This window comes from Chiloscyllium plagiosum, chromosome 29 (genome assembly GCF_004010195.1).
Source record: "Chiloscyllium plagiosum isolate BGI_BamShark_2017 chromosome 29, ASM401019v2, whole genome shotgun sequence".
In the NCBI taxonomy this organism is placed as follows: domain Eukaryota; kingdom Metazoa; phylum Chordata; class Chondrichthyes; order Orectolobiformes; family Hemiscylliidae; genus Chiloscyllium; species Chiloscyllium plagiosum.
In genome coordinates this window covers 24,182,826-24,198,279 of record NC_057738.1, presented here as the reverse complement: position 1 = coordinate 24,198,279, position 15,454 = coordinate 24,182,826, and the positions used below count along the sequence as shown (strand labels likewise).

Below are 15,454 nucleotides of genomic sequence, written 5' to 3'. Positions count from 1 at the left end.
ACACTGCCTAAACTATTATCAAAGTGCAGTTAACACCACTTACACTCAGCAATGAAAAATAAAATAAATTAAATTGGTCCTGAAAAAAGGTTCTGGACCAGTAACGTTAATTCTATATTTCTTGCTAGAGATGCTGACCGATCAGCTGAGTTTTCCAACATTGTTTTTGTTTCTTCTTTCCAGCAGTATTTTGCCTCTACTTTTACAAGTGTACCAACAAATCATTAAGAGTCAGAGATGCACAGCACAGAAACAGACTCTCTGGTCCAACTTGTCCATGACGGCCAGATATTGCAACCCAATCTTGTCCAACCTGCCAGCACCTGGCCCATATCCCTCCAAACCTTTCCTATTCATATACCCATCCAAATACCTTTTAAAACCCTTTGCATGAAAAACTTGCCCTTTTAGGTCTCTGCCATATCTTTCCCCTCACCCTAAACCTATACCTTCTCAGTTCTGGACTCCCCCATGCCATGAAAAAGACCTTGCCTGTTTACCCTATCCATGCCCCTCATGACTCTGAAGTCACCCCTCGGCCTCCGACGCTCCAGGGAAAACAGCCCCAGCCTATTCAACCTCTCCCTTTAGCTCAAATCCTCCAACCCTTGCAACATCCTTGTAAATCTTTTGTGAACCCTTTCAAGTTTCACAACATCCTTCCAATAGGAAGGAAACCAGAACTGCACACAATATTCCAAAAAGTGGCCTAACCAATGTCCTGTACATGTGACCTCCTAACTCCTGTACTCAATACGCTGACCAATAAAGAAAAAAACATACCAAATGCCTTCTTCACTTATCCTATCTACCTGTGACTCCAGTTTCAAGGAGCTATGATCCTTCAGTCCAAGCTCTCTGTTCAGCAACACTCCCTAGGACCTTACCATTAAGTGTATAAGTCCTGTTAAGATTTGCCTTCCCAAAATGCAGCAAGTCACATTTATCTAAATTAAACTCCATCTGCCACTCCTCAGCCCATTGGCCCATCTGATCAAGATCCTGTTGTAATCTGAGGTAACATTCTTCACTGTCCACTACACCTCCAATTTTGGTGTCATCTGCAAACTTACTAATTGTATCTATTAAGCTCACATCCAAATCATTTATATAAATGACGAAAAGTAGTGGACCCAGCACCGATCCTTGTGGCACTCCATTGGTCACAGGCCTCCAATCTGAAAAACAATCCTCCACCACCGCCCTATGTCTTCCAACTTTCAGCCAGTTCTGTATCCAAATGGCTAATTCTCCCTGTATTCCAAGAGATCTAACCTTGCTAACTAGCCTCTTATGGGGAATGGTGTCGCACGCCTTACTGAAGTCCACATAGATCACATCCACCACTCTGCCCTCATCAATCCTCTTCGTTACTTCTTCAAAAAACTCAATCATTTGGGGAAAAAAAAGGGTGCAATTACTGTTATGAAGGGAAGAAGTTTTATCTTCTTTACAGTTGGGCAGAGAATTTTTTGAATGAGTTCAGACTCCTGCCACAGGTTAACTTGTTGATTAAAGCCTCTTTCTCATACAATTGCTGGAATAATCAATTTTACTACCAAACACTCACCACTTATTACTCCGCTTGCAATCCCAGGTATCCCTTGAATTAAAGTGACATTGTTGAGATTGAAGTATTCATCACATGTGGCATTGAGGTAAGGGCTATCACAAAAGAGTCGCCAGAGTTGCGTTGTCACTGTCTGGTTGCCTACAGTGCTGACCTTAGCACATACATCAAAGGCTTTGCTGGCTAAAGTCCGGTTTCCAAGAATACAGAGGCTGTGTAAATGGGGGAAATAGTAATGTATAAAATGGCAGTGTGAATGAAACGACAAAGACAAGAACACAGGTAAACAAAGAGTCATTTGCTTACAAGAATGGGGTTTCATAACCTTGGAAATAGTTTTCTAGTTCCACATCCATAACTGTCCTATTAATGGTGACTTACGGCAATATTGATTCAGATGCCTCTCGTACATCTCTCCCAACTTTCAATTTTCTTCAAAGTCATTTTTGGGTTAGATTTGGCAGAAAGGTTGCCAAAAAAAAGACAAAACACAATCTGATTTAGTTTCAAATGTTTGCCAGGGACAGGGTCAATAGCCAAGGGATTGGAGTGTGAGGTGAAGATTACCACAAGGCTATCAGTCTTCCTAATATTTAACAAAAAAAAAGAAAATTGTTTGTGGGATGTTGGATAAGCAATGTGATATATTTGAGTAAAAACAGAAAGGTCAGTGACCAATCCAAACACAAATGGATTAATTTTACAGAGGACAGACGTATTAACTAGTTGACATCTGTGTCTGCGACCTTCCCCATTCTGTCCCTCCTCTCGGGAAGATGCTGAGGAACGGTCCTGTGGACATTGGAATCCTGCAAATATGCACCACAGCATCAACCAGCATCTTGAGGAAGCAAGAAAACTAAAAAAAAGGTTAAATTATGATGAACTGCATATGCTAGGCTTGCATTTCTGTAAAGATGACCAAGGGATAATCAAATTAAGAGTTTTAACATGATAAAGCAATTTATGGGTAGATAAAGAGAACTTATTTCCTCTGGTGTAAGTATTGTGAACAAAGGGACAATACCCTAAAATTAAAGCTAGGTTATTCAGGCACAATGACACAAGGTACGTTTTCACACAAGGGACAACAGAAAATCGGAACATATTGCCAGAAATCAGGTGACACTAGTTCAATTGGAAACTTCAAGACTGATTTTTGTCAGGTAAGGCTACAGAGCTAAGGTAAATGATAATGAAAGTTTATTCAGTAAGGAGGGTCAAAATGCAGATCAGTGTTTATCTAAGTGACATTCAAGTTCAAGATGCTGAATGAGCTAATCTTATGCGAGAGAAAATAGATTAGTTTTTTTTACTTCTAATCCTGTGCTATCTCAAAATGCTCAACTTATTTTTCATTCCAAAAGTGACCAGGCTCTCTCCAAAGAGCGCTTGGAGCAGCTCCTTTGAAGTGGCTGATGCTTGGACGTACTTACGGAAAATCAGGTGGACTGAAGGCAGTTTTGATGACCCCTGCATAGATGGCAAGGATGGAAAGGATAACACAGGCAAGGAAAACCAGAGCCAGTTTGTTGACGTATTTGACTCCGACAAATACCACAGTAGCCATCAAGGTGATTGTGCATGTACCATAAACTCTCATGTTATTCAGCATGGTCTGGGTTTCCTGGCTGGGATCATCTGCTTTGAAGATAGCCGCACTTGGAACAATGTAGGTCTGGAAGAAAGTGTGTATATAAACTCAACATTCTATAATTTACAGATTTATAGTATTTTGGTAACAGACACAGAATGGCATCAACCTCTCTACAATTTCTACATCTGTCTCACACACGGCAAATGTGAACACAAGTTCAACTTCAGGTATGTTTCCATTGGTACTAATTACTATTTTTTAAAAAAGTGGTCTCAAAAGTATCTCCTAGTTATCCAACTGTTAAAGGTAAAGGTATCAGCCCATTCCAAATTTGTCTTTGCTGGAAGGACAATATTAAGCAAAGCGAAGCAACCTTGGATTTAGAAAATATCCGAAGAACTAGTGGAGGTGGGTAAGAGAGATAGAAAATTTGAGGGAGGAATTTCCAGAACATAGGCAACCACCAATGGGATTAATCAAAGAAATTCAGGAATGTGCAAGAGACCAGAGGCATGGAGGGAAGCTACAGATATACAATGGACAAGGCCACACATTTACCGTGAAGTTTAAAGCTGAGATAGTACTGAGGATCTAAAATTTGAATTTAGGCAACAAGTATATATAGATTTTTATTTACCACAAAATGGTTTCTCAATTTAAAAGAATACTATAAAATGGCCTGTGAACCTGTACTGCTGATTTGCAGAATTAAGCTGAAATTCAAAGATAAGAGGACAATAAAGTTTTCATAAAATGAATACTGACACATTAATTGACCATTTGAACTAACCTTGAACTGATACATGGCATGACAATTTACGTAAATAAGATATCTTTTCCAAAAGAATTTCATTGGATTAGCCTGTATTCAATCATGTCACTATATTACAGTGGCACAATGGTTAGCACGGCTGCCTCACAGCGCCAGAGACCCGGGTCCAATTCCCGCCTCAGGCAACTGTCTGTGTGGAGTTTGCATATTCTCCCAGTGTTTGCGCAGGTTTCCTCTGGGTGCTCCAGTTTCCTCCCACAGTCCAAAAATGTGCAGGTTAGGTGAATTAGCCAAGCTAAATTGCCCTTCGTGTTAGGTGAAAGGGTAAATGTAGGGGAATGGGTCTGGGTGGGTTGCTCATCGGAGGGTTGGTGTGGACTTGTTGGGCCGAAGGGCCTGTTTCCACACTAAGTAATCTAATCCAATCATTACAGTTGATTGGACTTCTCTTGTAATTAAGAACCCTTTTCCAGGAAATATCATTGGATTAACTTGTTGTAAATCATGTCACCTTATTGTATGTGATTGGTCTTTCTTGTAATTAAGGCTGTACTATTTCTTAAAAAAAAATATAAATAACGTGTAATTTTCAAATGTAATTGTGCAACTTCACTATAGAACACAGAAGCTTTACCTGTGTTGCTGGATAGAATTGTGTCGAGGTACCTTAATTCAATTACCCTTGCTTTTGAACAGACCACATTTGTCGATTCTTTTGACTGATCTCGAACCAAGAGGCCCCTCTTGAGGGGTCATAGATCTTCAGTACCAATGTAGATTAGTGAACACAAGGATGAATGGCAAATGGGAATCAAGAAGTTAGGATAACAAGAGTGGAATGTTTTGGATATACTCTAGTTAACAGAAGATACAAGGACAAGCCAGGAAACTGGCCTGCAAATTATTGGAACAAGCATGCTTTCTCTTTATATTAATCATGGGAGGAAAATTAGGAGTATTTCCCCAAAACCACCTCTCCCCCCATTCTCCGCAATGAATAACCTTATAATTAGCACAAATGCTTGTGTGACTTTGAACTGTTCAATTATGGAAAATGCAGTTTCATTACATTTTTAATTACAGAGAAACCTATCTTTCATTAAAATACTAATTTCATGCCTCTATGTTAATTGCGATAGAAGTATACTTGGAAGCTTTTGACTTTAAAAGAACCAGAAATCATTTAACATTTTGAACATGTTTAAAAAAAATCTTCTGCAGTAAAACAAAACCAAGGACAGGAGGCCCCAGCTAAGTAATCAGCAAAACGTAGTTGGGGATTCTGGTCCTCAGTGCTACTTAGAGAATCCCTGTTTTAACACACAGAGAAAAATCAAGTACCAGAGAACTGACATTAACCCAAGGAACTATGACCCAACAAGAAAAGATGCCCTTCGAAGCTGAATTGAACAGCTTTAGCAAGAACTGTGGCATTTTCACCTTGAGTCAAAAAACTAAGAGTTCAAAACATACTCCAGCACATTTAAAGTAGAGGTCAGGCATTATCTGATTAAATAATGGAACCACCTCAAGTATGATCTACTTTTTTCTCCCCACTTTTGCGTTAATGGATTTTTTTTCCCCAACTTTTATACAGCTTTGAAAGAAGTGGGATAGTACAAATATTTTGTACTTAACCCTGTTCCTAAACTGTGCAGCAACTCACCAGAAGGATTTCAATCGTTCCCAGGATGTACATAGCTCCAGCAAATGTGGTTCCCAGATAAAAGCAAAGGCCTACAGCCCCTCCAAACTCTGGGCCCAGTGACCTTGAAATCATGTAATAGGAGCCTCCGGCTGTGGGAGAAAATAAGGAACATAACTATATGATAATGGTGAAAGGAGGAAAGAACAATTCTGATCAGAAGTAGAGTGCAGAGTAAAAACAAAAACACTTTAGCACAAAATGTTCAAGAGCAGATTAACATTGTGCTCAACCTCTCCACTGACGATTTATACCAGATTTTGGATAGGAATTTCCACAGAATTGCTAAATTGCACTGCCATTTCTGTGCCACAGTATCATGGCTAACCTGTATACATGCTTGTAACCAAATGTTGTGCTGCACATTGGACAAAGTGATGGAAACATCTAAGAAATTTCTCAGAGCATGTGAGCAATGGCCCAGTTTACTTCATTGTTATTTGTGGAAGCTCATTGTGCCCTTTATATTAGCAGTAAACAACAGAAGAAACAATTTACTTGGTGCAAAACACTGAGACACTGAAAGAGACTAAATACACTACATAGAAAACAAAGAAAAGCTTGTACTCCTATGAAAATATTAATGTGTTGCTTGGTCATCTACAGATATCACCAAAATTACTGCCGAGGCTATTTCAAATCCCTAAGTAAAAACACAAGTTAAGGTTGTTTGATTTGATTGCTGCCCCAAGTTCAGTTCATGGCCGTTAACTGCCCAGAGTTGTGGTTGCAGTAAGGATATCAAAGAATGATATAACAAACTTGCATTTATACAGCATCTATCAAACCCGCTGAAGATTTCCAAGTACTTTACAGCCAGTGAATTATATTTGATGTGCAAACATTGATTTAAGTAGGAAATCCAGCAGCCAAGCAGCAATACCAAGGGCAGTTAAATTTAGTTTAGTAACATTATAGGAATAAATGCTGGCCAGGACATTGGAGAAAAATTCCCATATTTACTTTGAAACAGTGCCATGGGATCTTATGTCTCTTTGATGGGGTAGGCAAAGCCAAAATTATCAGATCCAAAAGATGGCATCTCCAGCAATGAAACAGTCCATCAGTACTGAATTACGGCGTCACTCAAGATTGCAAGTTTAACTCTTCAATAGAAAGAATCCACATCATTCTGACAAGATGACTGTAGAATAGGACTCCTGAACCAGAGCTAGTCCATTCCCTCTGTTTCTTATCTCTCTCTTTCTACATTTTTTTCTTTCCACCTCCCATCCTTGGGTGGCAATGTCCAGGGTGAAAGCCAACCTGGACTCCATGTCTCAGTGCAAACTTGGACTCCCAACTCTTCTGGCCTCAAGGTGAAGCCCAGCGGGGTCAGGGTTGGAAGGACTTATTCTCAACACTTATCTCTGGATTTTCCTAACTTATTACTGGATTATTTTCCCATAAGAAATTGTACATAAGAAACTGTCCCCAGGTACCTAACATAGTGCCATAGATTGCGACTTGTAAACTTTTCACAGTCAGTACATGACAATAAAGCTAATTCCAATTCAGAGGCAAGGATCCTAGAATTTTACCATAGTCGGCAAGGGAAGGAATAATTTGATGCGCAATTATTAAAACAGAGAGCATTTCTTGATGAAAAATTAATGGAACAGGTCTCCCAGATACCAAAGCAATTTCTGGTTAAACAAGAAAATGGTATCAGATATAGAGTCGGAGTCATAGAGATGTACAGCATGGAAACAGACCCTTCGGTGCAACTCGTCCATGCCGACCAGATAGCCCAACCCAATCTAGTCCCATCTGCCAGCACCTGGCCCTTGCCCCTCCAAACCCTTCCTATTCATGTCCCCATCCAGATGTCTTTTAAATGTTGCAATTGTACTAGCCTCCACCACTTCCTCTGGCAGCTCATTCCATACACGTATCACCCTCTGCGTGAAAACATTGCCCCTTAGGTCTCTTTCATATCTTTACCCCCGCACCCTAAACCTATGCCCTCTAGTTCTGGACTCCCCCATCCCAGGGAAGAGACTTTGTCTATTTATCCTATCCATGCCCCTCATGATTTTGTAAACCTCTATAAGGTCACCTCTCAGCCTCCGACACTCCAAGGAAAACAGCCCCAGCCTATTCAACCTCTCCCTTTAGCTCAAATCCTCCAACCCTGGCAACATCCTCAAATCTTTTCTGGACCCTTTCAAGTTTCACAACATCCTTCCGATAGGAAGGAGACCAGGATTGCACGCAATATTCCAAAAGTGGCCTAACCAATGTTCTGTACAGCTGCAACATGACCTCCCAACTCCTGTACTCAATATTGTGACCAATAAAGGAAAGCATACTAAACGCCTTCTTCACTAACCTATCTACCTGCGACTCCACTATCAAGGAGCTATGAACCTGCACTCCAAGGTCTCTTTGTTCGGCAACGCTCTTTAGGACCTTACCATTAAGGTGTATAAGTCCTGCTAAGATTTGCTTTCCCAAAATGCAGCACCTCACATTTCTCTAAATTAAACTCCATCTGCCACTCCTCAGCCAACTGGCCCATCTGGTCAAGATCCCATTGTAATCGGAGGTAACCTTCTTCGCTGTCCATTACACCTCCAATTTTGGTGTCATCTGCAAACTTACTATCTATACCTCTTATGCTCACATCCACTGCAAAAGAAGAAATTTGATAGATGTAAGGAAGAAGAGAATGAGACTAGAAAGAGAACACTTTCAAAGAACTTGTACAGGCATGAAAGGATGAGTGGCTTCCTTTTGTGCTGTAATATTTGATGATCTTCCAGTATAAAACATTGTCAATCTTGTTACATGTGCTCGGGCAAAAAAGCATTCCATAGCTTCACTGTGCAACTTAAAGATTTGGTGGCAATGAGGGGTTGGGGGGAATTAATTGTATGATAATTATGCTGTTGTAGTCCTCTGGTGTTTTCAATGAAATGATGGATCAGTTTAAAGTTTACCAGAGAATGTATGAGAAGTTAAATGCTGGAAGTAAAAAACAGATGTGGATGGAGCCAGATGAGAAGACAGAGGTTAAACATGTCTGTATTTAATAGGCTATTAATATTAACCAACAAGCCATACTTTGGGAGCTGTACTAACAGATAATATAAACTGCTTTCCATGGAATACAGTAATTTACAAAGAGGCTTCAATTACCTGGCACCACACCATTGGTTGCAATGGCACTCATCGATATTGCAGTCAGCAAGGTCTGTGGAGTAAAGTCCAATGAAAGTTAGCACTGCCTCAGTACAGAAAGTTTTACAGCAGACAAACAAGTGGAGGAAATTACCAATAAATGGTTTATTTATACAACAATGTTAATTAAGTTTGACGTATTGTTACAACATGCCCACTTCTGGAAAGACCAAGATGTATTGCCCATGTTTTTGGTATTGTCGAAATGATGATGCCGATTTAACTGCAACAGACTGAGAAAATATTCCTGTAAAACCATTAAATATGAAGTTTCAGGATTTTGAACTATTAACTACGAGGGAACAGCAATGTGTCAGTCCAGATAACAAGCAGTCCTTGAAAGAGGTCTTGCAAATTGATGGTACTCTCATGCACTATTGCCCTTGACTGGATTGACCAACCAAGAATCTTTCCCCACGTACCGCAGTCCCAAATCTCTTGGTAATTAACAGCTTTCTTCAAAAACCAGACTGCCAAAATTGAAAAGTCAGTACGGATTGCTTTGTTGGATCGTTACTTACAGGAAGTGAGGGGGCCTTGTTGGGCTAATTCCAGTTTCTGTACCTATTAAAATAGCACTGAAGTCAACTACTATGGAATTATTATTACACTACTCAAATAGCTACATAGGCTTTCAACATATTGAGTGTTATGCTAAGAATGGACAACAGCACATGACTAGCTTTTGATGCTGCAGTATGTGCCAGCAAGCAAGCCACTGTGATCGGAGTTTCTTATGGGACTGATTCAAAGCAGCAAGCTATCTGGTATCCAGTTGAAAATTGAACTTTTATGTTAGATTTGTAATCCATAATGAATATTATTAGCAAACCATATCAAATGGATGGTTGGATCCAGTACCAGGAACAATTATAATGACATTCTGTACTTACTAATACCCCAGCAATTCAGCACTTGTATGGTTCACACCCCAAACTTTGTCCAGCATAACAAGTTTTACGACCTAAATTAGTAACCCTGGGACAACAAGGTTTACACTAAATTTCAAACTGATAGTGAAATCCATTTTTAAAACAGTTTGCCATTGCTAATTTAAGTGAATTTGAGCCCATATCTGTAGCATATTTTTGACTAGTCTGAACACCAGGATCAAAATTCAGAGACCAGTCCTTTTTAGATGGTCCCCTCTACAGTCACTGAAAGCATTTTATTGAATGGATAAGTTTGTTCAAAAAAATTCCCTCAGTGAGAAATATTCCCTGCATGATTTTTAAGGCACTGATAATCAAAGTATTGAACTTTTCATAACATCCCATTTCTGAAGGAAACCATTGCTTTGAACTCTAATTCTCAAAAGCTGTTAATTTCCTAGAGAAGGCTAGCAGTTGGATCGCATCAGCTTTCAACTTACACAAGCACAGCAAATGAAGACAATCCAAAAAGATCCGAAGATTCCTGCTGCTCCCACAATCCATGTCAAGCGCAGAAACAAGATAACTCCCAGAATATTCTGTAGACATGGCAGGTAGACTCCTATAAACGTGCCCATTTGAGGAGCCTGCAAGACAGCATTGACAGAATTAGATCTTCATTTGACAAAGTAAAGGCAATGATGGGTATCAATACACAGAAACTGCTAACAGGCAGTACTTGATTGTATACACTGAACAAAGCTACAATTGTCAATAAATAGCATACTTTACATTTGAAATTTCACATCTTAATACAGCAAAACAAAACCCATTGTACTTCTGCCTGAGTGAAGATTATTAAGGCAGCATGGTTGTTTTATATTTCTGCTTGCAATGTTGTTGAGATTACTGAAAAATTATGAATACAAATAGACTTGCATTTATAAAGTCATTTTCACACACACGACATCCTAAAGTCCTTCACTGGCAACATGCATGTTGTTTGAAGTCAATATCATACAAAAAACAGCAGCCAATTTCCACACAGCAAAGTCTTACAAATGAGAGAAATAAAAAAATGACCAGATCATCTGATTTAGCTCTTGGATAAAGCTCAAATATTAGTCAAGCTACCTGAACAATACCCCTGCTCTTCTTCCTGAAGCACCATGGGAACTTTTACATCACTCAATATAATTAAAGGACCCTTGTATTAACATCTCATCTAAAGACAACACCCCACAAGGCACCACTCCCTCATTATTGAATGGGAGTGTGATCCTAGTTAATATGTGCAAATACCCGGAGATTCTAAATTCCTGGCAAATACTCACATCATTTACTGTTTGGAGGATAGGAATAAATGGGTATACCGTCTTATAACGCTTTGTCACTTAAGCTCTTCAGTAACACTCTCAGCTCTATCAACAGGCTGAAGGGACAAGTCCTGCTCTAGAACATGATAGTCAACATCCCATAATACTGCACAGCAGTGTTGCCCTCTATCAACATAAAATGGGACAGCACAGGACAACTCCATTTGCACATACAGTCTATGCCAGCTCTGTTGAAGAGAAACGAAGGAAACGAGGCCTTTCCGTAAGGCGTTCGACAAGGTTCCTCATGGTCAATTGATTAGCATGGTTAGATCAGGAGGATCAGATCTTCTTCCAGAAACACCAGGCTGCAGCACTCAGGTGAGCTACAATGTCAGATATATCATGCCTTGGATCAGGTCAAAAAAAAAACTCTGGTCCCAACTGCCCTCCTCTTAAGAGGATACAAAAGATGTCAAGGTATTATTTCTGAAATGAACAGATACTTTATTTCTGGTCTCTTGGCAACATTCATCCTATCAACATCAAATTATCTATTGGTTATCATACTGGTTTGTGGAAGCTTCCTGTGAATAAACATGGTGTCTGCATTTCTTACATACACTTCTAAAGTATTTCACTGACTGCAACGTGCTTTGGGATGTTCTGTCATCATGAACAGCACTATATAAACGCACATTTTCTCCTTAAATATGCGATAATCTCAAATTTTAAATTAACGGATGACCTTGCACCAATTGCCATTTGTGGAAGTGTTCCAAACACCCATCACCCTTTCTTGTCAGGATATTTCCTAACTTCACTCCTAAAAGGCTCACCTTTAATTTTTACAGCTTGGTCCCTCATCCAGGACTCCCAAATCAACAGAAGTATGATGTTTTTTATAAGCTCACCTGAGTAACTTCAATCGAGTCATACAAACTTCTACATTCAATACAATCCTTTTTAACCCTGAAATCCAGCAACCATTCTGGTAAAGCTATGCAGCATTTCCTCCTTAGCCAGTACATGCTTCCCTCAGGGACAGTGTACAGAAGTGCTGTCAGTACTTCAAGACATGGTCTCGTAGGGTTTACTATAGCTGAAACGTAACTTCTACTTCCTTATGAGCTATTCCTATACAAAGGCTGGCATACCATCTTCGGTTTTGATTATATTCTATTCTAGAAATGATATTTTTAAATGATGTATACAAGAATCTGCACGTTTCTTTGAAATCCCCTGCTTCCAGCTTTTCACCATTTAGGAAATATTCATTTCTGTTGATTAACTCATTTGTCTACATTAAAATCCTCTCTTCATATTTACTTAGATTTAGATTTACTTAGATTACTTACAGTGTGGAAGCAGGCCCTTCGGCCCAACAAGTCCACACCGACCCGCCGAAGCACAACCCACCCAGACCCATTCCCCTACATTTTTAACCCTTCTCCTAACACTACGGGCAATTTAGCATGGCCAATTCACCTAAGCTGCACATTTCTGGTCTGTGGGAGGAAACCGGAGCACCCAGAGGAAACCCACGCAGGCACAGGGAGAATGTGCAAACTCCACACAGTCAGTCACCTGAGGCAGGAATTGAACCCGGGTCTCTGGCGCTGTGAGGCAGCAGTGCTAACCACTGTGCCACCGTGCCGCCCACGCAATTATTTGTTGCCCAAATAATTCTGCCATTAATAGACTGTTCTAATTTTATATTTCCATCCACACATCTACAATGCTGCCTATGGATTATCAGCTAACTTGGATACATGGCTCTTATGCAACGTTTTAATAAATACAGCGAACACTTGTGACCTTGATACAGACTCTTGAAGGAGACAAGATGTATACCCATTATCCCTACTTTACCTCCCCACTTCCACTCAACCAATTTCCTAACCAGGTGAATGATTTGCAAAAGTGCTTAAACTTTAGCTAATTGTTTCTCATGAGGGACGTTAGCGGACTTCAGCAAACACCTTCTAGAAATCCATATAAGTAACATCCATAGGTATTCCCATGTCACTTCAGTCATCTCTTCAAAAGTTAGTTAACACACCTCATGCATACATTTTTCCCCATCAAATATTTATCAAGTGCCATATTTTGATCTGTTTTACTAATTTATCAGTTCTTACATCTCAACTCCTAACTAATTGTTAGGCAAATATTTTCTTTATGGTGCATCTAGTTCCTTTGTCAAATCATTTTAAATTGATGCCTCCAAATCTCTGGAATAGTGCTCAAATTTGCACGTTACTGACAAATGCCAAGTACTATCAACTGAGCCAAAGCAAAGAAAATGGCAAAGACATGAACGAATGATTGTTAGTGAACCTTAGAATTGGATTTTAGTTAGTAACACGAAGAGTAATAAGTAAACAAAGATACTATTTACTGTTACAGTTCAGCATCAACTATTTGCTGGTAAACATATGGTTGAAATCTCTGGTTGTAATGTATGATTGAAATAAACTTGCAATTGAGTTTAGAGATTTCACTGACAGCTGACCAGTTAATGCTATTACATAGTCAATTTATCAAACTGATAAAAAGTGGACACCTGTGTAACGAGTGATATTTCCAGAACTTCTATAGCATTAACATTGAGCTGGCATAAAAAGGCTCTTCCCTTTCACTCTGATAGGGATAACATTCCTAGACTTACAGTAATGAACCTTCGTCTGGAGGCACTATGCTAATATCTTTGATCCTCTATTCTGGGTTTCAAAAAAAAAAATCCCTTTTGTTTGGACACATTATGACATACCTCCATAGCACATGAGACTTGACTTTCTGATTCAGAGTTTGGAATATAACCACTGTGCTTCAAGACACTTTTTAACAAATACATCACAAATGTGCCATGCTAATATTTTCAGTGCCATTTCAACTTTAGTGTATGTGCTGCCAAAGCAAGCACATCTGTTCTGGGGAACTTCTCTATCTGAACTGATAGCTGAGCTTTAGAACAGCTCTGTGCAATATGACTTCTTTGACTCTCAGTAAATCCATACTATTACTCATTTTACTGTACAATTTTAACTTCTTTAATTTGTTTCCTTTTTGTCAGGCAATGCACTGATGTTACAGAAATATTAGACAATAAATTTTACACAGCTGAGAGTCATAGAGATGTACATCACAGAAACAGATCCTTCGGTCCAACTTCTGGATGCCGACCAGATATCTCAACCATTTCCCTCTAAACCCTTCCTATTCATTTACTCATCCAAATGCCTTTTAAATGTTGCAATTCTACCAGCCTCCACCACTTTGTCTGGCAGCTCATTCCATACATGCACCCAGAACAGAAAAATGCCCAAATGAATGAGAACTGCACTAAGGACCAAATATTTTAGCACAAAAAAAAGACAAAAACAGGACATCTTTTATATTGCCCTCAATGATACAACAGACATGTAGTGTTAGTGGATTATGTTCTGAATCATGCAATTCTTAGTTTCTGGAATGCTTCAGTTTGATTAAATCTGACCCTTTACCAATATTGTCTTTCTACTACCTCCATTTTGAGGACAATTTTAAAACTAATTTTAGCATTCAAAGTTTGTGAGAAGATTTGTAGCTCGGGTGCTCGTTGCTGTGGTTCTGTTCGCCGAGCTGGAAGTTTTTGTTACAAACGTTTCGTCCCCTGTCTAGGTGACATCCTCAGTGCTTGGGAGCCTCCTGTGAAGCGTGTCTGTGGTGTTTCCTCCGGCATTTATAGTGGCCTGTCCTTGCCGCTTCCGGTTGTCAGTTTCAGCTGTCCGCTGTAGTGGCTGGTATATTGGGTCCAGGTCTATGTGTTTGTTGATGGAGTTTGTGGATGAGTGTCAAGCTTCTAGGAATTCCTTGGCTGTTCTTTGTTTCGCTTGCCCTATAATGGTAGTGTTGTCCCAGTCAAATTCATGTTGCTTGTCGTCTGCGTGTGTAGCTATTCGGGATAGCTGGTCGTGTCGTTTCGTGGCTAGTTGATGTTCGTGGATGCGGATTGTTCGCTGTCTTCCTGTTTGTCCTATATAGTGTTTTGTGCAGTCCTTGCATGGGATTTTGTACACTACATTAGTTTTGCTCATGCTGGGTATCGGGTCCTTTGTCCTGGTGAGTTGTTGTCTGAGTGTGGCTGTTGGTTTGTGTGCTGTTATGAGTCCTAGTGGTCGCAGTAGTCTGGCTGTCAGTTCAGAAATGTTCTTGGTGTATGGCAACGTGGCTAGTCCTTTGGGTTGTGGCATGTCCTCGTTCCGTTGTCTTTCCCTTAGGCATCCGTTGATGAAATTGCAAGGGTATCCGTTTTTGGCGAATACCTTGTACAGGTGTTCCTCTTCCTCTTTTTGCAGTTCTGGTGTACTGCAGTGTGTTGGGCCCTTTTGAACAGTGTCTTGATGCAACTTCGTTTGTGTGTATTGGGGTGGTTGCTTTCATAGTTCAGGACTTGG

The 15,454-nt window shown here is 39.8% G+C and overlaps 1 protein-coding gene across 5 annotated transcripts in view; it reads right to left on the bottom strand.

The window, feature by feature from the left end:
- The window catches only part of slc12a7b (solute carrier family 12 member 7b), a 246,993-nt gene that overhangs the window by 52,092 nt on the left and 179,447 nt on the right, over nucleotides 1-15,454 (bottom strand). For 4 of the 5 annotated variants that reach the window (XM_043719307.1, XM_043719309.1, XM_043719308.1 and 1 more), the window contains exons 4-8: nucleotides 10,200-10,346; nucleotides 8,786-8,840; nucleotides 5,606-5,736; nucleotides 3,007-3,248; nucleotides 1,571-1,782 (exon numbers count right to left, since the gene is read on the bottom strand). In XM_043719307.1, coding sequence (XP_043575242.1) covers nucleotides 1,571-1,782; nucleotides 3,007-3,248; nucleotides 5,606-5,736; nucleotides 8,786-8,840; nucleotides 10,200-10,346 — 787 coding nt within the window. Of the gene's footprint in view, nucleotides 1-1,570; nucleotides 1,783-3,006; nucleotides 3,249-5,605; nucleotides 5,737-8,785; nucleotides 8,841-10,199; nucleotides 10,347-14,521; nucleotides 14,618-15,454 lie in introns of those variants that run through there. The other variant, XM_043719311.1, reaches the window with a different exon arrangement.